Below are 27839 nucleotides of genomic sequence, written 5' to 3' on the forward strand. Positions count from 1 at the left end.
TGGACAGTAAATGCAGTGCACTGAAAATGTTCTTAAATCACTTAATAATCCTGTCGCAAATGGAAATATTTATAAATACTATTTAACATAAATGTTTCGTATAATGTAGAATCTGTGCTACTAACTGAACGAGAGGTAACATACTGTCTGTGTGGTTTTTTCTGGTGTATCACAAGAAACATTGTAGCAATGGCATTTACAACGGTTCTTATTCTGGGTGTCAGTTATAGGAGGATAATATTTATTGATCTATTCATTACTATATTATTCCACCTGTGTATGAAATATGCATGTTAGTAGTAACGAAAAGGGTTAACTGCGCCAACTGCAGCAATGTAAGTGCTCATTACAAAAATTTATTTTCAGTAACACAACATATTTGTACCATGTCTATCAACGTAAGTTACTGTTTTCAAATCACTGTCGTTAAATAATTAATGTCTTTTCGTCATTAGTTACGAAATAAGATAATAACAAGATCTTCCTCGTCAGTGTCCAGTGGTTAAAATGGCTCTGAGCACAATGGGACTTAACATCTGAGGTGATAAGTCCCCTAGAACATAGAACTACTTAAACCTAACTAACTTGAGGACATCACACACATCCATGCCCGAGGTAGGATTCGAACTTGCGACCGTAGCCGTCTCGTGGTTCCAGACTGAAGCGCCTAGAACCGCTCGGCCACACCGGCCGGCTTGTCAGTGTCAATGGTGTTTCAATTACTGTTGCTACGAGACAAATTCAACATTGGCAGGCCTACGACTGGAATGCATTATTGAGTGTCACTTCCAGGGGGTGTGTATGGTGTGATCATGGTGAGGACTAATAAATCCGCATGCCCGGGGCAATGGCTGGGCGGTGAGGTAGTGTTCAGCGGTGGCGGTGTGGTGCGTGTGCGACTGGTGGGGCGTACATCTCGGCTGTAGCCAGAGCTAGACGTCTGGTGTCAGGGGCAGTACGACAGTACTGTGCAATCTCAGAGTTGACTCCTCAAGGCTTGCACTGCAATTGCTGTCGAGCAATCTGAAACATCCCCTTAGATTAATTTATGAATTACTGTGCTGATAAGTCTCTTACATTATTTGGTTTTCAAACAGCTGAGAGCAGAACTGAACGTACTCAGACATTTCGCTCTTTACCTGTTCTGATCAACACTAAACTGACACACAATATTTTTAGCGCAACGCAATCTGACTTTCAATAATCTCTACAAAAGCATAGCCCTGACTAACAATAACCTATACCTTTCATGAATCAATTACCTCACAAAAATCTTCGTTACTCGAACTACTGCAATACAGTGAGCGCTAATACTGCCAGCTAAATAAAAGAATCTAACTACTGAAGGCACTAACTACTGAGAGGCATACTTAACAAATGAAAGATTTTGATAGAGAACAAACAATTTATTTACCTTAATAGTGAATAATGTTCAAAAGTCATTATATATATATATATATATATATATATATATATATATATATATATATACACTCCTGGAAATTGAAATAAGAACACCGTGAATTCATTGTCCCTGGAAGGGGAAACTTTATTGACACATTCCTGGGGTCAGATACATCACATGATCACACTGACAGAACCACAGGCAGATAGACACAGGCAACAGAGCATGCACAATGTCGGCACTAGTACAGTGTATATCCACCTTTTGCAGCAATGTAGGCTGCTATTCTCCCATGGAAACGATCGTAGAGATGCTGGATGTAGTCCTGTGGAACGGCTTGCCATGCCATTTCCACCTGGCGCCTCAGTTGGACCAGCGTTCGTGCTGGACGTGCAGACCGCGTGAGACGACGCTTCATCCAGTCCCAAACATGCTCAATGGGGGACAGATCCGGAGATCTTGCTGGCCAGGGTAGTTGACTTACACCTTCTAGAGCACGTTTGGTGGCACGAGATACATGCGGACGTGCATTGTCCTGTTGGAACAGCAAGTTCCCTTGCCGGTCTAGGAATGGTAGAACGATGGGTTCGATGACGGTTTGGATGTACCGTGCACTATTCAGTGTCCCCTCGACGATCACCAGTGGTGTACGGCCAGTGTAGGAGATCGCTCCCCACACCTAGATGCCGGGTGTTGGCCCTGTGTGCCTCGGTCGTATGCAGTCCTGATTGTGGCGCTCACCTGCATGGCGCCAAACACGCATACGACCATCATTGGCACCAAGGCAGAAGCGACTCTCATCGCTGAAGACGACACGTCTCCATTCGTCCCTCCATTCACGCCTGTCGCGACACCACTGGAGGCGGGCTGCACGATGTTGGGGCGTGAGCGGAAGACGGCCTAACGGTGTGCGGGACCGTAGCCCAGCTTCATGGAGACGGTTGCTAATGGTCCTCGCCGATACCCCAGGAGCAACAGTGTCCCTAATTTGCTGGGAAGTGGCGGTGCGGTCCCCTACGGCACTGCGTAAGATCCTACGGTCTTGGCGTGCATCCGTGCGTCGCTGCGGTCCGGTCCCAGGTCGACGGGCACGTGCACCTTCCGCCGACCACTGGCGACAACATCGATGTACTGTGGAGACCTCACGCCCCACGTGTTGAGCAATTCGGCGGTACGTCCACCCGGCCTCCCGCATGCCCACTATACGCCCTCGCTCAAAGTCCGTCAACTGCACATACGGTTCACGTACACGCTGTTGCGGCATGCTACAAGTGTTAAAGACTGCGATGGAGCTCCGTATGCCACGGCAAACTGGCTGACACTGACGGCGGCGGTGCACAAATGCTGCGCAGCTAGCGCCATTCGACGGCCAACACCGCGGTTCCTGGTGTGTCCGCTGTGCCGTGCGTGTGATCATTGCTTGTACAGCCCTCTCGCAGTGTCCGGAGCAAGTATGGTGGGTCTGACACACCGGTGTCAATGTGTTCTTTTTTCCATTTCCAGGAGGATATATATATATATATATATATATATATATATATATATATATATGCATTTGATATATTTGTTAGCGTTAATATAAATTTTTTTAACAAATATATATATATATATATATATATATATATATATATATATATATATATATATATATATCAGTTCATGATATACAGTATTACAAATTTACTCTTTCTGATGGACACACGTCCAGATCGTCCGCTCTAAAAATTCTGCCATCTCTCTCCCCACATCCACCACTGCTGGCGGCTCACCTCCAACTGTGCAACGCTATGCGCTGTTCACATCCAACTGCCCAACACTACAATAGCGAATATTACAACAATGCCTACCTCCCACAGACTGCACACAGCACAGTCAGTGATTTTCATACAGAGCGCTACGTGGCGTTACCAATATAAAAACCTAAACAGCCTACTTACATAGCCCCCATGCTCTCCACAAAAAATTTTACAAATTGTTTTGGGCACTGGCTAATACATATTTGTTAAAAAAAAATTTTTATATTAACGCTAACAAATATATCAAATGCACACACTTATCGATACAATGTTGGTCAAAAGCTAAAATTTTCTCACAGTCCATAAAGACAGCCATAATCATTCATCACAGTATTAATTACAATTTTATGTAACTCTGAGCAGTAAAAGAAAATGCACACGGATATAGTGGATTTCCATGCAGTATTGAAAAAGTAGTGTTGGCCTTCCAACGGACGACGGTGCTGACTCTTGACATGCAGACAGGTAATGGGCCACAACAGAGCAAACCCACACCAGAGTCAGTCGAAGTTTTGAAGAATATTGGTAGGTAGGTCATCACAGAGCAGACCCACTGTAGTCCTGGTAGAGAGTATGGTATTGGTGGGCCACCAGAGGTGCAGACCCACTGCAGTCCTTGTAGAAATAATGGTATAGGTGAGTCATCAAAGGTGTAGACCCACTGTAGTCCTTGTAGAAATTGTGATATTGGTGGGCCATCAAAGGTAGTAGTAGTAGTAGAAGGGTTTGGTGGGCGCACGACAGCAAGGTCTTCAGCGCCCTTGCAATAGCATAATGAGACGGGTGTCAAGAAAAAAAAGACTCAAAACATTTACATTAAACGGAACATAAAACACGGGGAACAATCATTGAAAAATATGTGCTCACCCACACCGAATCGTGTGATGAAGCAGGGCGTCAGCAGTAAAACATGGACAACACAGGAAGAAAAAGGTAGAGGGAGCTAAAACAATGTAGCAGATGGAAGTGGCTGTCTGACCGCAAGAAAAAAAGGGGAGGAGTCAGCCACTCTGCAATACACTAAAACCTCCAGCCTAAAAGTTTAGGCCAGAGTCCAGACACATCACAAAACTTAAAAACCCTAGACACACACGTCTCATCGTTAGCTAAAACACAAGGCAGATCCCCATAAACTTGTGCTTCTGCCCTTGCATCACGGTATAAAATGCAGTCTGTTAAAATGTGCCGGACAGAGATTGGCACACCACAAGCATCACAAAACGGAGGATCCTCCCGCCGTAATAAATAGCTATGCGTCAGAGGACAGTGCCCGATCCGAAGACGTATGAGGGCCACCTCTTCCCGCCTGAGCAGCCGGCAGGAGGAACGCCACGGCCGAGTGGTTGACTTTACCGACCGCAGTTTATTGGCCGTCACCGCCAGCCATTCGTCCTCCCACATCTCCATGCACTTCCTGTGGAGTGCAGCGATGACTGACTGCAAGGGGATAGGACACTGGACCACATCCTGCTCTCTGCAGGCCTCCTTGGCAGCCCGATCGGCCATCAAAGGTGTAGACCAACTATAGTCCTTGTAGAGATGGCCAGCAGCCATCTGTTGCAACTGTGCAGGTGCACAATCACCATCGAAGAGTCTTGTGGACAATATAGCAAGTCCATGAACCACCAATTGTGCACTTACAAAAATTTTTTTCGAAATGTCCTTAGAACCAGCAATGCTGTTTACCAGTCCCTTGCTGAATTATCAACACATGTGCGAGCACAAACAGTCCTCTTTTTTTGCACATATCGTGCATATACTATGACCAACAGAAATGTGTGCAGTGAAATGAATGCTTACAAGGTACTTAATTTGATGAACTGGTGTCAATTACAATTTTGTAACATGAGAATACAATAACAAATGTACAAAATACATCATTAAAGAACATAACAATACAGATAACATTTGTAGTAATACGGGCTTTACAAAAGAATCGAAATAACATATACATCAGTGTTACAGGAATTATGACATAAGTACGTACATAAAAGATCAGAATAACTTTTGAAACATCAACTTCACCCATGAGCATTAAAACAAAACAGAATAAATAATGTCTAAACATCTTTACAAAGTAAATAACATATTATTAGAAAAATTCTACAATATAACTCTTATCAGATAAACACATAAAGACAGAAAGAACACACATACACAAGGGTACACAAACGCATAGCGGAATAACACAAAAGGGAAGGACAGGGTTTATTTTCCTACAGTATTTTGCAAAACAAAACTTTCTTTACTTTTTGGAAATCTCCCTTCGTTCATCATTATTCCCAAAAAGTCCTATCTATATGTGCTTTCTGTAATCTATTCATATCCTCTTCCAAAAAAATTATTCTTCATTGTACAGTATCCTTTTTTTAAAAAATAATCTTTTTTCGTATGACTTCTCAATGAATTTCTTCCAATTCATTGCAACTCATTCTCTTATATAGCCTACTCCCTCTTAACCTAACTTAAATCTACTGAGCTCAGATGTATAAACTAAGGGACAAGGCAATGCAACAGCACAAAACAATTAAAACACACAGCAATGACAAAAATGCAAATTGACAAAGCAAGCAGCAGTATATCTAAATTAGCAAAGCAAATGCAACATTACAAACTCATTAGCACTATGCCTGGCTAACAGCAACAGTAAATGCAATAACTTATATCTAATCATGACATAGCTCAAGCAGAAAAATAGCACACTAAAGACACGAATGCAGATAAGGGAAACATCTATTCACATCTTAGTATGTATGTCATTAAAGTGGTGCACCATAACAACTTATTCTATCAAAAAAATTACCAAGTAGTTGAAAAGAATTATGCTTTTTCTGTTATTAGTCCCTTCTTATAGTTCTTTCCTTTCCAAGTGCTCCTTTCTCGAAGAATGTGGATCATGAAATTATTATTTAATAGATCTGTTGACAAAGTGTTCACATTAGCAAATGCATTTAATTTTATTTTACAAAACCAATGCTGCAACACAGCTGGAAACGAGATATCAAATGAAATAAGCAACTATGTAAAGCAAAGCATAAAAATATCATTCAGTAGTCTTGTGGCATTTCATAAGTTAGCAGAAATTCTCTCAACTCTCGTAGAAAGACACTTGTCATAATCAGGTGTGCAGATGTAAGAATATTTCCCATCAGTTTATAAGCATTTCAGTAACTAGCACAAACACGCGCTCCACAATATAATCATATGTTTCCAAGTGATGAGCGTGTCGTATTGGCGATGCCTTCTGTAAAGGAATGTCAATAGCAAGGTTAATGGCATCTTTTGTCTCCACCTAATGGCTTTTTCTCCAGGCGACTGGCACAGCTGGGTGCCCACAACACATTACATCAAGGTCACTTAGCTTTCTTACCGAAATATTTACGACAGCAGTTTGCACTACAGAGATAGTCCGATATAAAAAAATTTCACAGGTCGAGAATTTGCGTTACAAATGTGTAGAAACAAAATCTTATAAATATAACAGTGTCCACAAACTTTTCGGTGACATTGTGATACATTCACGCATGTACACACATTTCATAACTCTTAAAGTACGATTCTTGGTTTCCAACATCCTTTTCCACGTATGAGAGACCCTAACCACTATTCATTACTCCTTACCATATTACACATATACATATTCGTCGACACTTCTTCAACATTTCATCATAATAAATCAAATTCCTCATATAGCATCAGCTTATTGATCATAAACATACCTCAACAGCATAATACACATCATCGTCGGAATAATAACATCATAACACCACAGTCAAATCTCAAAAACGTCGTAGCTTTCTGCAATAATTTCGAAACCTAAAAAAAATTCTCTTCTCGTTTCAATACCTGAAACGTACTTCAAAAATCATGATCCCATACCAAACACATCATTCAAAGCTCTCATAGTATCACAATGGTTCTGAAAAAATATGGACAGTTCACAAAGTACAGACAAAATACAATTTCATAAGTGTGAAGTTATCCAGCTGTGTAATTACGTTAACATCTGTCATTGATGTTGTAAAAAAAATGTTTGTCTCTCTCAGTTAAATGATCAGATAGTTGTGTAATTATGTGTTAGAGAAATATGGTACCGATGTGTAATGTTGTATAAGCAAATACCATATTAGCTAGGGCTCCTAGCGCTCGCTACACACTTAGTACACAAAGTAGGCGTGTACGCTCCTGAGGATTAATGTAATTATACCCTCAGGTGTTACAGATTACAGCAATGGAATGAAATGTATCACGGAAAACCTTTGTTTCTTTTTGATTCAAAAATCTTTAAAAATAAATGTTTTAAGTACAAAAATAAACACTCAAATACATGTACTGCAGCGCTAAACTCTGCGTCTTGATGTAACATAATATCTGTAATTATTTAACGGTAAAAATGTGCCAAGTGTCGTAATTATCGTCGTCCATAAGCGAAGTTCTGTGTATGTCAATGTACTTACCTCGTAATAAACAAAAGTGAAATGCTATGCGTATAGGTATCGTAGTTATTACCTACAGTACCGTGATCAAGAAAGTACTATAGTGTAATGTATTGTTGTGCTACGAAAAAGGCTGTCTCATTGTAGCTATACCACAAAAGTTACTACTAAAACATGTTTTCCTTTCCAGAAGAATTCAGAAAAACTGTGCAGATATAAAACAGATACACTGCAAAAGCTACAATGTAAACTGTGTCACACATTAGTAGCGTCGTGATATAACAGTGTAGCTGTCAAATAAACTAACCACTGTGTCATCTGTTATCTCTCAGAAAGTACTTTAAATCCAAAATATATTTTCAAGTAAATCAAAATGTAGCATTAAAATCTCATTAGCAGTATATGTTATAAGTACGTAAGCCATATATTCGTTACGTAATCGTGCAACTAACAAGCAAGAATGTACAAATAACAACACTGTGTTGTCTGTTTACTATAACAATGCATTCGTAATTTCTGTTTAAGTAAGTTCTCTTGGTTCTTGACTGGATATTTAACTTCAAAACATTGGTGCATGTTAACAGTTTCTAAGTCTGACAAGGCGTACTAGCAGCGTCAAGTGAAAAATTTTATAGCAAAGACTAAGTTACAAAACAGATTATCTCTCAATAAACGGTTTTACATGTGAAATATAGCGTAAACCTTTACTCTTCCTAGTACTCAGAGTTTCAAATCGAACGCAATTATCTTGCGGTATACGTCCGTAAAGAATTTTGGAATTTTTCTCAAGGTTAGCTTACGTTATTTTTCTCAAGCCCAGCTGGCGCACGTGGCCGCCTGCGGTGGGGTCATTGTTTGTTACCTTTGTTGTCGCGCATCATTATTGAGATTTGGAGATCTAACTTCCACATATTCTCCTTGCTGAGAGGGCCCTGCCCTGCTTGAATCCTGCCAGTTCTGATGACATTTAGGTCTGTCGTTATGTCGGTAGTATCCACAGTTTATTTTTTGTCGGTCATATGGTGGAGAATTTCTCCGAGAATTGTAAGTGCGTGGTGGACAGTTGCGTCTGAAGTTATTCTGTCTCCCTTGATAATAATTAATTTGGTTCCCATATTGTCTGTTTCTCTGATTGTCTCTTTCATAGTCATTACACCGGAGAGGTGATATTTCCCTGTGATTATTATTACTCTACCAGTAGTTGTCATATAGGTGTTTTGGTCACGATTTACGTTGTAAGAATAACCTTGTCGTGTCCATTTATTATTTCTTTCATCGCGGAATTGTGACAGATGTGACCTGTATTTGTTGTGTTCCTGTTTTCGCGTCCCGCGATTGTCAGTTTCAATATCCAATTCATGTAACAGTCCCTGAAAAGCTTCAATGTCGTCTTTGCAACGTCCTGCCAAAATAATATGTTGTAAATGTCCAGGTAATTTGATTAAGCAAATGCGGATGAGTTCTGAGGGGCTGTATGTGTTTGACAGGTACTGATTCTTGTGCAACATGTCTTCAAAATATTTCACAATACTGGAAAATTCAGATTGTTTGCAATATTTCATCATTATGATGCTATGTTTTACTCGGTCTTGTGTAGCTTGACACAATATGTTGAGAGGAAGGCATGATAAAATTCTCCTTCACTGTGACAATCGTGAATGACCGATCGCAATCTTATAGCTGGTTCATTCTCTAAATAGCCACACATAAATTCTAATCTGTGCTCTAATGACCAGCTGGGAGGAAAAAAATGAGAGAATTGATGAAGCCACGCTTTTGGATGAATGTCGTTGCCGGAATTCTTAAATGTTTTGAATTTACGTGTAGTAATAAACAGCTTATAGTCAAAATCATCATGTCGGCGAGTCACATGTCGTTCATTGTTACGTCGTTTCGGCGGTTCCATCTCAAAATTCGGTGTACCTTGCCAATTTCTTTCATAATTTCCGAAGTGGTCTATGTTATTATTTTGTGGCTGTTCCGTATTTCTATGTCCCTCTTCCCGTATTGGAGCAAAAGTGTCCTCTGAAATTTGTCATTCTTGTATTACCTGTGTCAACTGATCTTGTACTTCCCGGATTTCTCTTTTGGACTGTGTATTGATTTGATTTTGATTTTGTTTGAATTTCCTAATTTGTTCGTACTCTTCTGTGTCATTAAGAACTACTGGTCTTGTGTCATTCAGATTATCATCTACCATCGTAGATAAATTATTTAGCTGATCCGAAAGTTCGACTACTTTCTCTGATAATGAACTAATTTCCTCCATGTCACTTTCTGAACCAATTTTCAGAGTATCTACTGTGTCCTTTAGTTTTCCTGAGATTTTGCAAGTTGTGTAACCGAATCGGTAGATGCAACTAGTCAGTTTTAGCTGGCAAGGTCTCGTGATCTTCATGAACAATAGTTTGCAGTTCTTTTATAGCTGCTTCTTGATTCTGTAATGCTTTATCATGACGGAAAAAATAGGTTGAAAATGCTGACAAATTTGTGTTTTTACGTCATTACAGACTTTTTGACATTTAGATTCGATTTTAAGTAACTCAGCAGTTAAACCTTCACGTGTTTATTCAAGCGTGGTGTCTAACTTTTGAAGATTTTGTTCCATTGTGTCTCAATTTTGAAGATTTTGTTCCAGTGTGTCTAACTTTTGAAAATTTTTTTCCATTGTGTCTATCTTTTGAAGATTTTGTTCCATTGTGTCTAACTTTTGAAGCTTTGTCCCATTTGTTTCTGATTTAGTTCAAGTGTTGTATCTAACTTTTGAAGTCTTTGTCCCATTTGTTGTAATAATTGTAATAACAATGCACTGGTGCCTGAATGATGTTCCTCAGTGCTATTCGGCAGTGCATTTGAACCGGCAATATTGGCATTTTGAAAGGCAGAAAATGTGTCTTGACTTATTTGAGGAAACGGTTAGGACGCAAAACCTGAATCTACAGTATTTGCGAGATTGTGTCCTGTCATTTCGGATTCCTGAGGCGAGCTGTTTTCGACCGATCGAACGATAATGCTTCCCTGTTCACTAATTCTTTCACTGTCTACACCAATATCTGCCGCCCACTCCATTTCCCTATGCACAATTACCAAATTACTACTTTGAATGTCTGTTAATTCATTACACGGTGGTGCTGATAAGCTACGCTCGTCGTCACTATCATTTCTCAATTTACTTTGGAGCCTAGTGTTACGTTCCATAACTATCAAGTATTTCACACTATAACAAGAAAAGCACAATTTGAAGAGAAAAAACAAGAAAACACATTAGAATAGCACTGAAAATAATATCTCGTAATTACACTCGCAGCTGCGAAATACTTGGTGCAAACCTATATGCATGCCACAACTGTTACTGTACAACAATGAAAAAGTGCAACTACAAAGGAAACTCTCTCTACAATTACGCTCTAGCAATAAACAATAGCTACAATAATTACACAAACTACAAGAAAAAATCTGAATTTCGAGTGAGGTATCCTCGGCTAAGGGTCGACATATGAAACGTACCCATAGAAAAATTTATGAATTACTGTGCTGATAAACCTCTTACATTATTTGATTTTCAAACAGCTGAGCAGAACTGAACGTACTCAGACATTTCGCTCTTTACCTATTCTGATCAACACTAAACTGGCACACAATATTTTTTAGCGCAACGCACTCTGACTTTCAATAATATCGACAAAAGCGTAGCCGTGACTGACAATAACCTATACCTTTCATGAATCAATTACCTCACAAAAATCTTCGTTACTCGAACTACTGCAATACAGCGAGCTCCAATACTGTCAGCTAAATAAAAGATTCTAACTACTGAAGGCACTAACTACTGACAGGCATACTTAGCAAATGAAAGATTTTGATAGAGAACAAAAATGTATTTACCTTAATAGTGTTCAAAAGTCATATATATATCACTTCATGATATACAGTATTACAAATTTACTTTTTTATCAGTTCATGATATACAGTATTACAAATTTACTTTTTCTGATGGACACACGTCCAGATCGTCAGCTCTCAAAATTCTGCCATCTCTCTCCCACATCCACCACTGCTGGCGGCTCACCTCCAACTGCGCAACGCTACGCGCTCTTCACATCCATCTGCCCAGCACTACAATAGCGAATATTACAACAATGCCAACCTGCCACAGTCTGCACACAGCACAGTCAGTGATTTTCATACAGAGGCAGAGCGCTACTTGGCGTTACCAACACAAAAACCTAAACAGCCTACTTACAAATGTAGCAGTGAAAAGTCTATTTTGGAATCTCGATGTGAGGTGGAGCACGTGCATGGTCTCTCTCCTAGTGCTCTGCAGGTCCATACACCCGACTGATCTCCTCAGATTCTTCATCATTCAAGCCGAAAGTTTCACATTTTTATAGTTGCCAGATTCTGCTTTCATTGCCACGGTATAAAGATTATACACGCTCGCCAGACAAGGTTTTACTGGAAGGCATACATTCGTTTGGTAAGTTGCGCATTCTCTGACACCTGCAAACCACTCTCCTTTTGTCATCTTCATCGACGATGGATTCTTAATTCTGCATTATCTTCATTCACTCCAGTCTAACAATATATGTAGGGTTCACGTCGAGACGACCCTTGTTAGGACATAGAATAGTCTGTGGTAAACTTTGTGTCTTTTTCGTGCTCTCGCTCTAAGCCCCTATTCTCTTCGGATGATGGATGTTTCGTTCATTCCACTGAATGGTCTTCTTACGTTTACTTGCCGGTATTTTCATACACAGGCATTCGGCAGGACATCTAGACTCTCCCTGTACTATTTTATATTACTGTGCAATTCATTTCTGAATGATTTGTCTCACTATGTCTAATTTGCGTCTCACACTATTTACAGCGTCGTGATTTAAATCGTTATCATCGAAAGAACCTGTTCATCTGGTAACGCATTATATTATTTAGAGAAGTATTCTCATATCATTAAAGGTAAGCTTGATGTTATTACGAGGACGGATGCTGAAAGTTTTTGGACGTGCTATCTTTATAATACTCATTGTTATGACTATTCATATTATTCGTGAATAAAAATCTCTCGGTGTACATGCCGCGTCAATTCAGGATAAAACTCCAAGCTTTCGACCACTACCTCCATGGTCGTCGTCAGGGCTAAAACTGACTGTCGTGAACTATTTTTTTTTTCTTTATTGATTTTCAATTCCCCCCGAAGGGGGCGGGCTGGCAGCAGCTTACTACGCTGCTCTACAGCCTACAGACTTGTTTAAAAAAGGAAGAAGAAAGAAACAAGGAAAAACAGGCGATAAAATGGTGATTTAAAGTGTAAAATGGCGTAAAAAGTCTGTTCGGTGATCTAACATCGTGTTAATGTATTGTAGTCTAATTTATGTTGAGCAATCAACTGCTGCTTCACAACACTCCCAAAAACTTATCAACTTGTTGGTCTGAAGTTTGTTACACTCAACAGCTCCCTCTAATACTGTCGAAATTATTCCATTATGTCTTAACAGATGTCCTACAATCCAGTCCCTTATTCTTGTCAGTGTTTTCCATATATCAGTTTCCTCGCCGATTCTCCAGTGAACCTACTCATTCCAAACCTTATCAGTTCACGTAATTTTCAACATTCTTCTGTAACACAATATTTCAAATCCTCATACACTTTCTTTGCCTCCTTATGTTTTCTTTCGACGAAGGCATGTATATCTATTACTGTTCGCGTCGGTTTGCTGTCAAATGTGATGAGAACAGCCCTATGACTGTAGTATTCACAGTAACTCACTCTCTGCCCTGTCTTCCTTTTCATAACGAACACCATTTCCTGGTGCTGTTGATATTACGCTATACTCATCTGTCCATAAATCCTTGTCTTCTTTTCATTTCGCTTCACTAATTGCCACTATGTCTAAGTCGAGCCTTAGCATTTCCCGTTTCAGATATTCTAGCTAACCTATTACATTCAATCTTCTGACATTGCACGCCCCGACTCGTTGGTTATTCCATCCTTTTCTCATCGTCACCTGGGCAGTCCCCTCCCGGAGATCCTAATGGGGATATAGTCCGGAAAATATTGCCAATGGAGAAATCACCACAACACTTTTTCAATTGCGGGCCACATGTCCAGTGAGTACAAATTATGTGTCTTTAATGCAGTGCTTCCCATTGCCTTCGCAGCCTCATACCGTACGTCATTGCTGATTCTTCCGTCCATAGGTGCAATTCTACCCAAAGGGCAAGAAAGTGCCCTGAATATCTACCGGCTCTTCCGCCATCTTCTGACAAGACCGTTTGCTACAAGAGGATGACATCACATGCTGAAAGTCTTTGGCTGCCGTTGCTGATGATTTTGATTCCAAAATTAAGCAGGGGCTCGATCCCGAAACTGAGGATAATTTTATTACGAACCAAAGGCGCTACTCCGAGACCACCGAATGATTATTCAGACGTTAGCCTGAAGTGATTTAGAGCAACTACGTAAAATTCCAAGGCCGACAGTAGTTCTAATGGAATGTTGTCTACTCCCGAGGCAGTCCTTCTGGTGAGCAAGATGTACGAGACAGGCGAAATACCCTCAGAATTCAAGAAGAATATAATAATTCCAAATCAGTTTAATAAACCACAGCTGCAAAATACTAACGCGAATTATTTACAGGCGAATGGAAAAACTGGTAGAAGCCGACCTCGGGGAAGATCAGTTTGGATTCCGTAGAAATGTTGGAACACGTGAGGCAATACTGACCTTACGACTTATCTTAGAAGAAAGATTAAGGAAAGGCAAACCTACGTTTCTAGCATTTGTAGACTTAGAGAAAGCTTTTGACAATGTTGACTGGAATACTCTCTTTCAAATTCTAAGGTGACAGGGGTAAATTACAGGGAGCGAAGGCCTATTTACAATTTGTACAGAAACCAGATGGCAGTTATAAGAGTCGAGGGGCATGAAAGGGAAGCAGTGGTTGGGAAAGGAGTGAGACAGGGTTGTAGCCTCTCCCCGATGTTATTCAATCTGTATATTGAGCAAGCAGTAAAGGAAACAAAAGAAAAATTTAGAGTAGGTATTAAAATCCAGGGAGAAGAAATAAAAACTTTGAGGTTCGCCGATGACATTGTAATTCTGTCAGAGACAACAAAGGACTTGGAGGAGCAGTTTAACGGAATGGACAGTGTCTTGAAAGGATGATATAAGACGAAGATCAACAAAAGCAAAACGAGGATAATGGAATGTAGTCGAATTAAGTCGGGTGAAGCTGAGGGAATTAGATAAGGAAAAGAGACACTTAAAGTAGTGAAGGAGTTTTGCTATTTGGGGAGCAAACTAACTGATGATGGTCGAAGTGGAGAGGATATAAAATGTAGACTAGCTATGGCAAGGAAAGCGTTTCTGAAGAAGAGAAATTTGCTAACATCGAGTATAGATTTAAGTGTCAAGATGTCGATTCTGAAAGTATTTGTATGGAGTGTAGCCATGTATGGAATTGAAACATGGACGATAAATAGTTTGGACAAGAAGAGAATAGAAGCTTTCAAAATGTGGTGCTACAGTAAAATGTTGAAGATTAGGTGGATGGATCACGTAACTAATGAGGAGGTATTGAATAGGACTGGGGAGAAGAGAAGTTTGTGGCACAACTTGACTAGAAGAAGGGATCGGTTGGTAGGACATGTCCTGAGGCATCAAGGGATAACAAATTTAGGATTGGAGGGCAGTGTGGAGGGTAAAAATCGTAGAGGGAGACCAAGAGATGAATACACTAAGCAGATTCAGAAGGATGTAGGTTGCAGTAGGTACTGGGAGATTGCAGAGCCGTAGTTACTGTAAAAATACTACCAAAATTTCCACTGTTGCTCGAAGGAACTCATTACGAGGAATAGTTTCAAATTACATGAAGTAAAAGGTATTTCGTTATTTTATTCATAACCAGCATGGAATATAACTTCTTCGTGATTGACCATTGAAATCTGTCTGCCTCCTTTTTTTTCCCCTAATGTCGCACATAGAAATTTTGAAAATACTTTGAAAGTCACAAGTAAGGAATAATTTTAGTTGATTACTGTCATTCCTCGAAACAACTCACGTGGTGAATAAGAAACTTCCACAAAATGTCTTGTACCTTGATGCAAAAGATTGTGTGTATGGAACCACTGTTCCGCTCATGCAAGGAGAAAACATGATAAGTCGGCAGTAATCGTCTATATAGCCCAAAATTAATAATTAGCAACATATTTGACTTAAAAGCCACAATGAAAAAGACTTGGAACTATCGTCAGGTGAAAAATGTTTGGTTTCGTCACCAGAAAAGCCTACTTCACTTTTACTGTGTAGATAAGATAATGATGAAGACCCTAGAAAAGGTGTAGCGTCGTCGGCTGGCTGAAAGGTACCATTTAAAGTGCAGAGTGTCTTTTTTGCATGACGTTTGATAGCATATTAAGCTGGACGTTACGAACAGCATGCAATGTTTTCGTGTGATCACACAGTGAGCGCCGGCCGTAGCGGCCATGCGGTTCTAGGCGCTTCAGTCTGGAACCGCGCGACGGCTACGGTCTCAGGTTCGAATCCTGCCTCAGGCTTGGATGTGTGTGATGTCCTTAGGTTAGTTAGGTTTAATTAGTTCTAAGTTCTAGGGGACTGATGACCTCAGATGTTAAGTCCCATAATGCTCAGAGCCATTTGAACCATTTTTTAACACAGTGAGCGTTACACGATTTCTCACGACGGTTTGATGCGGAGCCCATTCTACGACATTTTTGGTTCTGTACAAATGTCTAGTCAGATCCTGGGCAGATTACGATTGCTGTTTATTCGATGATTGCAACATCAGATATTTGAAAAGATAGGCTACATTACCGTTCCCTCTTCATGTGCATGTTTACAGTGAAAATAACGACTATAAGTGCTCTTCATCATATGTGCATGAATATGAGAACATAAATATTAGTAAATTGTCAAGTTACACAGAGAATTCTTGCAGTTGACGAATTGCTCTATGAATCTCGTACATACCTCAATAACACATTCAACGGGAATATAGTTGCTCGTGGGAACACGTTGAAGAACATGCATTGTAGTCTGTTGTAAGCGCACACGCTATAAAGGCTCATGTCTCGCCATTTTAATGTTCGATGGACAATCGGGAACCGCGGTGACTTCATTGTAATTGTTGTCTTTGAACACAAGTTTCATTTCTGTTGTTCTCAATGTGTATTTCTTTCAGTTACCTACTGCTCGTACACCGTAGTAATTCTTTGTATGTATTGTCAGACCTTTCATCGAGCTGTATTACTTAACAGCGACACATCATGTAACAGCTAGGCATATCAGTGTATTACCACGATATCGATCCTATAGTCTTCTCACAGCCACGATTCGCCTACCACAACTGCCACAAAAAAGAAATATCCAGTACCCTGAGGACTAGAGGAGTCCACAGCAGTTTGCCTATCCATCTGCTCAGAAACCATTCGTTTAATTTTCCATATTGAGATTGCGACAGTAACTCGCTAAGAGATGCTAATCGTATTAGCTTCGCCTAAAGGCAATACAACACACACAGAGTGTATGCAGGCTGATGATGACTGACATTCCTCAACGAACTTCCATCGAGTAGCAATAATCCAGAAATGTGTGATGGTTTCTTCTTTTCGGATGTCTCTTTCTGCAACAAATATTTCGCTGTGACTGTGCCAAACTATTGTGCATTATTTTCATTTGTTTCAGAGGAGCTGGATGTATAATTGGGTGTATTTATATTTTAAGTGTTATTGTGGTTGTGCGGCATGTTATTTGCAAATGCTTATTATTCCAGAAGATATGGGTTGTGTGCAATGTTTGTGGCGCAATTGAGGGTTGAGCGAGACCACATAATCGTAAAAATTGTATCATTTTGTAGATGCAAAAAAAAAGCATTTATTGTAATAAGAAAATGGTATTTATTTTCTACATTGGAACATACAATCATTAATCGCCGTCTTCACAGAGAGAGACATTACAATTCTGAACCACAATATAGACGGCATTAAAGGAGTACAGGTACACTTCACACCTTGACGCCCTTAGCCCTCAAGGCTTCTGCGTGCTTGGCGCGGTATTCTCCGGTAGGGTCGTACTTTGCCTGGAGCTTCGGCACGTACTCCGGTTTGCTGTTGGTGATGTGCACCATGAACTTCGTCATAGCCGTTTTCTGAGGTTCGGCACAGTCCGCGCAGTCATTTTTTATTGTCTCCTCAACCAACCCTGCGTCAAAAGATGAGATTCACATAGCCACTTAAATAATATTCTAATATTACCAAGCACAAGCATAAGTGAAATGACAGTTTGATGAAATGACAAACGTCTCTGCAACATACACATTAACTTTTATACTTTCCTTCTTGGGAAATAAAGCACGAACATGTTACCTCTTAAGTATTCAACAGACAGTGAAAATGATATTAACAGTATTATAGAACGAAATTGTTTAAAGCCAGGTACCTAACTTTGCATTTGCATTCATTGCTCTCCAATCATTTTCGATCAATATTAAATCATTAACAACCGCTGTGCAGTCAGATCACATACATACTTACTAGTACCACCTTCCGCAGCTCTAACTAGACATACATACAGAAGTGAAATAGTTTTTATCAATTTCCCAGCACAATGCACTAACTTATTTAGATTCAATGAGCACATTACAGTCACATCTTGATAGTTTCTTGTAATTTCTTCGGTTTCGTGACGAGGAGTTACGAATAATGTTTGGTGGACGATCAATAAGTGGATATCTTATAAAGTTGCTAAATAAAGAGTAATTCTAGAAATTACATCAGCAAAAGTAAGTGTCGTATTAAAAATGTTCCCTATGCATTAACAGCAGTTGAAAATGGATGTAGATCGGTAGATCGCAATAGCTATTCGGAGAGGAACAAGACAAGCACAGGAGAGACTAGCGCGGAGAGCCACTTCGAACCAGTCTTTGGACTGAAGATCACGACTAAAACACTTGTTATTTACCGAGGACTCCGCATAGCAAACTGTGACTGTTTTCTTTTTATTATTCGTGATATAACTGTGTAAATATTGCGTTTATGGCAAATAAGGAACACACAAACTAGCAACACGTCCATTTACATGAAGCATGTTGTGTGTATTGTATCTGAAGTAGTAATTGCCAATGATGCCTCAACACAATTAGCACTGATATCCTTAAGTGCGCATGATTAAGTTTGTTGAGAGTGTTTCACCTTCTAACTGGCAAATCTACAACCATTCTGCTCCTCTAGTAACCTTGACTGCTCTTCCTGCTTGAAGATACTCTCACTTTTTAGTAAGTTTGATAACCCGTTATGCTATCTGTAAATGTGTCATTCGACTTCCAAGTAGAGTATACAGAGATGTGTACGTGCTAGGTGTAAATCGCCGGCTATTGAAGAAGAAGTTTGAACACGAACATAATGTTGCAGTACAACTCAGAAGATTTTACATTCAAGGAAGTAACATGTCTCATTATGTAAAATATTCTTTGTTTTCGAGACGCCTTATCTCGAACAAAATTCTCGAGCTTACCGACAGCTGTCCTCACATGTAGGTCTTCGGAGTGAACACTACAGGGATGCGTTGAAGTGTAGCTTCTAGTACGATAGTGGCAAGGAAGGACACTACACAGATCTTTCTCACGACAAGAGTCCGATGACAAATTACCTCCTGAACCGGTTCCAGCCTACCATGTTGCTATCGGGCACCTGAGTCACAAACTGGTAATTTCACCGACTATTTTCTTGTAGCAAAAGAGATTCTCCAGTTTTGTAACTGTTTTTAAGCCTGTTGGTTGACAGCTGAACTAAGTAAACGTTTGGAACATTACCATAAGTCCAGCATCTTGTAATTAGGATTTACCTTTAGATAGTCCTTCCAACAATCTGTTCAGGAACAACACCTTCACGCCTAATACTTCGACATGGTTGTACTCGTCTGTCATTAAGTGAGCATGATTTGGTTTACGAAACAACACAATGGATGATTATTGAGGTACTCATATAAATAAGTAAAATGGCATCAACTCACTCTCTGTTGCCTTCTGGAGCTCTTGAAGGAAAACACTTAGCCTGAACTGAGCCATCGTTGTTGGTGGAATCGGCGATGATTCATACAGAGGCTCTTCCCTCCAAAGAGGAAATTATGTGCAAGCACAAAACAAATTCCATAACTTCGAGAAAAATTATTGTGGTGTTGATTGCAATGCGTCCCTGATTCTAGAACGGGCCACCACAGTGCACACTACTGAAAGAATGGGAAAATGGTTTGTCTTATTTGTGAGATTAATGTAAAGGTACTATTTGTATTCAAAATCTCGTTGTACACGAAGTCGTTCGAGACGAGGCACCAGTCAAACTGGAAAAGGACAGCAAACAAAATTTATCGTTCCGCTTATAAGGAACCATCCCATTATTAACTATAATCGATTTAAGTACATCACAGAAAGACTTAATCCGGATGGCCAAATGGGCTTTAGAATTCCGCTCTTTCCCCATGTCAGTCAGTTCCCTTAAAAGGTACACAATGTTTATCCTGTTGCAGCATTTTGTACGATACTCCGTCATAATGCTTGAGAACCATTTACCACAATTATCCATTCGATAGTTGTTTCGAATTAACATTTGGCTGAAGATTTTGAAAAAAAAACAATTTCAAGTTACCTTCCCCCACAAGCAGAACCGTTCACTGTCGCAAACTTGAGGGTTAGCAATGATTTGAAAGCATTATTTACACCGACCGAGGACCTCCAGCGGAGTCTGATACAAAAATTTTCACACATGAGGGCCACTCTAACACTCATCGGGATGTAAGTGAACTGTTCACTCTCAGATTTTTCTATTTCTGCATTTGTAGGAGACTTACTTTCTGTATTCGTGATAAAATTACGAGACAAAGAGACTCACAATGTCAAGCCGGAAGTAAATTCTATGGGCTATAGCCTGTATCACATTGTAAAAAATACCAACATTTCAGCCTCTACAGTCCAAAAGAATTATATGGAATCTCACTCCGGCCAGAAAAGCCTACAAAAATACGAAAAAGTGTGTTCAGCAGCCTGAAACGAAAGAATATGAAAATAAAAGAAGGGTAAAAGAACTGACGCACAGAATTACAGACCAATATCCCTCACTTCTTTAATACAGAATCCTTGAACATATTCTCAGTTCTAATACAACAAATTTTCTTGAGACCTAGAAGCTTATTTCCACGAATCAGCATGGTTTTAGAAAGAATCTCTCTTGTGAAACTCAGCCTTGTCTTTTCTCATTTGATATACTCCGAGCTAAGGAAGATTCTGGATTTCCGGAAGACATTTCACATACTATCCCACTGCAGACTGTTAAGGTAAGTTCATATGGAATCGGTTGCCAGATATCTGAGTAGCTCTAAGACTCTTAAGGGATAGAACCTAGCATGTTGCCCTCGACGGTCACTATTCATCAGAGACGAGGATAGCCCAGCAAGGTATGCTAGGACCGCTACTATTTTCTAAATACGTAAGTGATACGGCGATCTGCAGTTGTTTGCTCATCGTGTTGTGGTGTATTGTAAGGTGTCGAAGTTGAGTGACTGTGAGATACAAGATGACTTAGACAAAATTTCTAGTTGGTGAGTTGAATGGCAGCTCTATATGTAGGAAAATGTGAGTTAAAGCGGATAAGTAGGAAAAGCAAACCCACAATGTACGGATGCAGCGTTAGTATTGTCCTGCTTGACTCATTCACATTTTTTAAACATGTCGGCTTAATGATGCAAAACGATATGAAACGGAACGAGCATGCGACGGAGTCTTATCTGTGAAGAAGACCGTAAATTGGACGCTAGTGCGACCTATTCTTGAGTAGTATTCGAATGTTTGTGATCTGTACCAGGTCGGATTACAGGAAGATATCGAAGCAATCCAAAGGCGGGCTGCTAGATTTGTTACCAGTGGGTTGGAACAACACTTAAGTGTTATGTAGATACTTCGGCAACTCAAATAGAAATGCCTTGAAAGAAGACAGCGTTCTCAGACACTATTGAGAAAATTTTGAGAAACGGTATTTAAGGCTGACTGTAGAGCGCCTTTTCTGCCACCATCATAAATTTCGCGTAGAGACCACGAAGATAAGATACGAGGAATTGGTACTGATACAAGGCTTATAGACAGTCGTTTTACCCTCGTTTTCTTTGCGAGTGTAACAGGAAAGGTAATAAGTAATAGTGGTACAGGATACCCTCCACCCTGCATCATACGGTGAATTGCGATGTATGTATGCAGATGTAGATGTAGAAAAAGATGGGCGAATAACGACCATTACTCACAATATCAAGGTGGAAACAGAGAAAGATACATTAGTGTTATGAGGTGTATAAAGCAGGGTTCCATCCTATCCCTAACGAAGCTTATATTTTATGTTGTTGTAGGAATTAAACAAGTGAAATCATGTTTCAGACAAGGAGTGAAATCCAATAGAGCATTAATACAAGAAGCAAAGAGTTGGAGAAGACGTAGCCCTCCTGTCAGAAATAAACAGAAATGCAGAAGGACTGTTAACTGGAATGTATAGAACATTGGTAATGTAGAAACTAAACCATGGTTAAAGTGAGGAAGAGTATTCGGACGAAAAATAGGGAGTAATCAGCGTTGAATTTGAGAACGATATAGCAGAAGAACACTGTGTAACAACACGCAGCATGATAACATGGTGTGAACAAATCAAAGAAAAAGGAGAAGTCACATGCTTCAGCGATGAATCGTTTTTTGATATAAAACTGCTCCTAAAGCTAGATATTGTGTTGGTTTTTACGAAAACGATCGTAAAAGTGTAGAAGAACAGTATTGCATGGTAGTTAAGAAAAATGGGAAATACCGAAAAAAGTGCTGCAAGAATTTTTAAATTGACACTATAAAAAAGCGTTGCAAGTTAAGTAATAAAAAGCAAGATGATGTATTAGAAATAATTGTACAGGAAGTAAATCTAGCGCGAATCGTTATCGTAGGTAGGCAGATTATGGTGCCAACCAGGACTGGTTGATTAGTCGTCCAGACGGTGACAGGTGTAGGGAAGAGTGGTGTACCGTGGCACACTTTTCAGACTTTCTCCTCTAGCCAGCCCTGAAACAGGAGTTTAAGATATTTTCTTATTCTATTCTGAAATGATGGAATTCGTTTTATGTGTGATACAGTCTATTTCTGAGATCACAAAAATTACTCTGGAAAAGTAAGTTTTTTCCAAATATAGACATGTTCCAAGAGCTAGTACAAAATATTCTATTGTAATTTAAAAGTGTTACAATCGATAACACGTTGTTTATACGGTATTTGATTGTCTGTGTGTTAGGTTATTACTCTACTACACAATAACCAGTTAATGAAATCGAAATAAAGCAAAATATAGTCAGAAACTGATTACAAGCAATAAAATTTTTGAAATAGAAGCTTTCGGCAAGTAACACAGATTTTGATTTTCAAGATAGCGAAAATTTCTAAGACTGTAAAGAAGCCGGCCGGGTTGGCCGAGCGTTTCTAGGCGCTACAGTCTGGAACCGCGCGACCGCTACGGTCGCAGGTTCGAATCCTGCCTCGGGCATGGATGTGTCTGATGTCCTTAGGTTAGTTAGGTTTAAGTAGTTCTAAGTTCTAGGGGACTGATGACCTCAGAAATTAAGTCCCATAGTGCTCAGAGCCATTTGAACTAACTGTAAAGAAGCTCAGTTCATTTGCAAATGCGACATATTTCGTGGTAGACGAGCTCGTTCTGTTTTAGGTACAAGATGGTGCACGACGTACGAAGTGTGGCGTAACCGACCAGACGTAATATAACTAGATTAAAAAATATACAGAGCATGACTCACCATAAATCTGTGTAGTTGAAGAATTAAAAATATCCTCCAAATAGCTATAATATGTTATACAGCACTTAAACATGTACAACTCGTAATAGTTACAAGTACTCCACAAAACACAGACTCATGTCTCAAAACAAAAGAACAGTAGGAAATGCAGAAAATTTCATGTGTGCCTAGATACACTGCCCTCCAGGTGCAACAATGTCTCCTGCTCCTAGCTCCTAAACCAATATTAGAATATGAAAATGTTGAGTAAAGTACAACAAAAATATTGGTCCATGAAAGGAAGAGGTCAAATACGATGTCAGATCTGTCTAAGGACGACTCAGTAATAAATGCAAAATATGGGTGCAACCTCTCTCCATCTATAGAGGAACAATATCGGTGGCATCAGGTGACAAAGAAAACTGTGAAGTCAGAGACTGGTCTTTCGCAAACGACAGTCACCAGTAGTGATCAAGACATTGAAGATCAAGCTGGCACGGTACCTCCATGGTACACAATATCTGTGGACAAATCTCTATAAAAACACCGACGACTGCTTAATGTCTGTAAAGCAACAAACAGGGCTACAGATGCAGGTATACTGAATGAAACGCGTTTGGCTGTCGAAAGGACAATGCGTGAGATCTTCAGTGACTACAATAGAAGAAACCGAATGAAATTTTGGCCTTATGTAATGTCCAGGCTATTAGTGCCCGGACCAATAAAGCGAAAATGAGGGTAACATAGGGCATGCAGAAAGGATGAACTTTGTTATCATATACAAAGAAAGACACATTACTACTGCACCACTTTAATTCCAGCTCCACTGCAAAGATAGCTGATGTAGGTGTCACTATCAGTGGCGCTAAGAAACAACTGAAAACGCTAAAATTAAACAAGAAACGAGGGCTGAATGGACTACCAGGCAGATTGTATACAGAATTTTTTCCTGAGTAAGCTCGTAGAATAATTATAAAATACAGTATATCTCTAAAGCCAGAATCTGTGACTACTTATTGGAAGACAGCACAAGTCATAAGCGTCTATCAGAAGGGTAGCAGAGGTGATATACATAATTACTGTCTAGTCAAATTAAGGTCCATCTTTTGTACAATCGTAGAACATACTAGGTCTTGAAACACAATAAGGTATCTCGAAAAGAATGATCTCCTCCATGTCAGCAAGCATGGAGTACTAAAATGTCAGTCGTACGGCGCCCAACTCGTGCTTTTATCATGTGTTATGCCGAAAGCCATTTATAAAGGGCCGAGTGGATGCAGCAAGAGGTTTGACTTTTCAAAATCATTTGAGTCGGCACATTTATTAAGAAAAATAGCATCATATGGCGTAATAAAGAGAACTGTAACTGAATTAAGGTTTTCTTGGTAGGTAAGACATAGCATGTCTTGGATGGAGAGTTAACGACGGAGGTAGAAGTGTGCCCAGGAAGTGTACATTGACACTCGTTGTGCAGGTTGTATATTAATGATCAGGCAGGCAATATTAATAACTTATTCATGAATATGATACAGTTACCTACATTGAAGTACTGTCTGCAGAAATATCCAATCAGATCTTCATAAGATTTCAAAGCAGTGCATAAATTTGCATTTGCTTTAAACGTAGAGAAATGTTAAATTGCGCACTTCACAAAACTTGGCAAACTTGCATTCTATGTATACAACATGAATGAGTTACGTTTGTTATCAGCCATCTCATACAAGTAGCTGGATGTAACATTTTTTGTGCATATATTGTAGATGTATCACATAATTTCAGTCATATGTAAGGCAGGTGTCACATTTCTGATCATTGGTATGATAGTCGAAAATGCTTACAACTACCTGTATGTTGCATTTTGCAGTAATTCTCAAGCACGTTATAATTTACACATGCTGTTGGGGCGATCTACTGTTGTAATTTATAATACTAGAAACGAAGATTTCTTCAGGTGAAATAGTTTACTTAACGACCAGTCTTACAGTAAGTAGTGTCAGAGTCTTAGATCTCCCAGAAACACAATTATACACCCATCTCGTCCATATCCTGAGAAAATGCTCCAACTATAATAACACAGCTACACATTGGTCTGTGAAATTAATAAAACTTGCGTTATTAAATATCCATAGCACCAATAAGGAGAACATGAGCAAAAATCAGTGCATCAGTAAACATGATGAGTCTTCCTGAGCTGACATCAAAGCATCATCGTTACTGATGTACCTGTTTTTAGTCTTGTACTCTTTGTTGGTGTTATGGATACTTTTCTTTTGCAAGTTTTGTATATTTGACAAAATACTGTGGAACTGTATTATTATATTTAGAGCATGTTCCCAGTACATCGAAGAGACTGATATGTTATTATATTACCGGGAGACCTAATTATCTGAGAATGACAGGTAGTTACTATCGAAACTGGTCACGAAATAAACTACTTCACAAACTGCATGTTGGCTTCTAATATTATAAACTACAATTATGGATAGCAAGTAATACGAAACGTACTCAAAGAAGAAGAGCATTAATGTTCACAGGTATACTTGATTCATTGCAGATACTTCAATTATCCCGCGAATATCTACTTACACAGTTTGAACGCGACTCGAACAGGATGAAGTGGTACCATGCCGAGTGGCCTTTTCCAAGCACTTCACAGTGGTGTCGAGAGTATGTATTTGTAGATGTAGATGTATGCAGGGTGTCCCAAGAGGAATGGTCAGTAATCAGGAATATGAAAGGAACGATATTTACGATAATTCAGAGCAAAAAAGTCCAGTTAGCATGCACACCTAGAGACGTATGACCGCATACCTCATCTGCAATACTCTCTCTACTGCAAGCTGTTTGCATTCCATGTTTCGAGAGCTGGTAGCATGGAACAAAATAAGAAAGCAAAGCCTTGTAAACATGGGCTGTCGGAGTACTTACCTTAAGAGTAGTTGTTCATCTCTGCTACTGTGAAGAACAGGTGTTCACAACTTTTAAGGTAAGCATTACAGAGTCCATGCTTACCGGCAATTTTTGACTCGTTTTGATTCATAATACCTCCCTTACAGCAGAATCTTCACTTATCAAAGATAAAGAAGTGTTCATAGCTCTTCAGGGATGTATTTTAGAGTCCATGTTTACCAGACATTTTTTGCTTCGAATGAGCGTTACAGTCATATTTCTATATAGTGCCACGATTCCTCCCGTATGTAGATGGAGGTCCGCTTCAGAGAATGCTCTGGCTCACAGCACTATCTGCTCTGCTGTTAGCACGACTCCTATCAGCGTTTAATTGGTTAACAAATTTATTGCTTCGCACTTACGTCTCACAATTTTTCCATCGGCGGTACAAGAGCTGTCCGAGTCGTCGATGAGGCACTTCATAAGCGCCTCCAGCTTGGCGGAGTCGGCCAGCAGCGCGTCCATGTCGACGCTGCCCAGCTGCGACAGTGGCGTCTGGGTGGCCACCAGCGCCAGGAAGGCGAGCACGACCAAGAGAGTCAGGCGGGACATGGCGTGATGGAGGCTTCGTTGCGTCTGCACTGCCCGCGGCTGGCGCCAGCTCTTATACTCGCACGGACCCAACGACCTTGTTTAGTCAACGTGACACAGCAACTGCTGGTCTACTGTTGCTATTTTATTTTCATCGCATCCCAGTCCACGTTAATCACCTGTAGGTGATTTGCAAAGTAAGGGCCAAGGAGCATTCGCTCTCACTGTAAACAATAAAACAAAGTTAGTAGTGAAGTTTTTCTCTGTGAGATGAGTCACCCATCATCTGTCTTCTCTGTACTGAAGCCCGATGACCGAGAAAATTTCTGAGGAGATGGACTTTATTTTATTTTATTTTATTTATTTATTTGATGCATCAATCTTCTGACTGCGGTCCGCCATGAATTCCTCTCCAGCCCACTCTTTTCATTCCAGAATGGCAATTAGAACCAGCGTCCTCAGTCGTTGCTGGATATATTTCTATCGCTGTCCTCTACAGTTTTTATCCTCTATAGCTCCAACTACTACCATGGAGGTTATTGATTAATATCTTAATATGTGTCCTATCAACCTGTCCCTTCTTCTTGTCAGTATTTTGTATTTTCCTTTCCTTGCAGTGCGATGTCTTTTCATGTGTATCAACTCCTTTCCTTGCCTGCATGCTGGCATGTTCTGGCAGCCAGTTGCGATGCATCGCCGGCCGAAGTGGCCGCGAGGTTTTGGGCGCTGCAGTCTGGAACCGCGAAACCGCTGCGGTCGCAGGTTCTAATCGTGCCTCGGGCATGGAGGTGTGTGTTGTCCTTAGGTTAGTTAGGTTTAACTAGTTCTAAGTTGTAGGGGACTAATGACCTCAGAAGTTGAGTCCCATAGTGCTCAGAGCCATTTGAACCATTTGGTATGCATCT

At 40.0% G+C, this 27839-nt stretch overlaps 1 protein-coding gene across 1 annotated transcript; it reads right to left on the bottom strand.

The window, feature by feature from the left end:
- Positions 1-17528: 17528 nt before the first annotated feature.
- On the bottom strand, positions 17529-26995 carry LOC126263168 (ejaculatory bulb-specific protein 3-like). The gene is made up of 2 exons (XM_049960215.1): positions 26766-26995; positions 17529-17856 (listed from the first exon to the last, which is right to left on the bottom strand). Exons 1-2 carry the CDS (start codon positions 26953-26955, stop codon positions 17660-17662), a joined length of 387 nt encoding a protein of 128 aa, XP_049816172.1. The 5' UTR covers positions 26956-26995; the 3' UTR covers positions 17529-17659.
- Between the last annotated feature and the right edge of the window lie 844 nt (positions 26996-27839).

The sequence above is a fragment of the Schistocerca nitens genome, chromosome 6, assembly GCF_023898315.1.
Source record: "Schistocerca nitens isolate TAMUIC-IGC-003100 chromosome 6, iqSchNite1.1, whole genome shotgun sequence".
Classification (NCBI taxonomy): Eukaryota; Metazoa; Arthropoda; class Insecta; order Orthoptera; family Acrididae; genus Schistocerca; species Schistocerca nitens.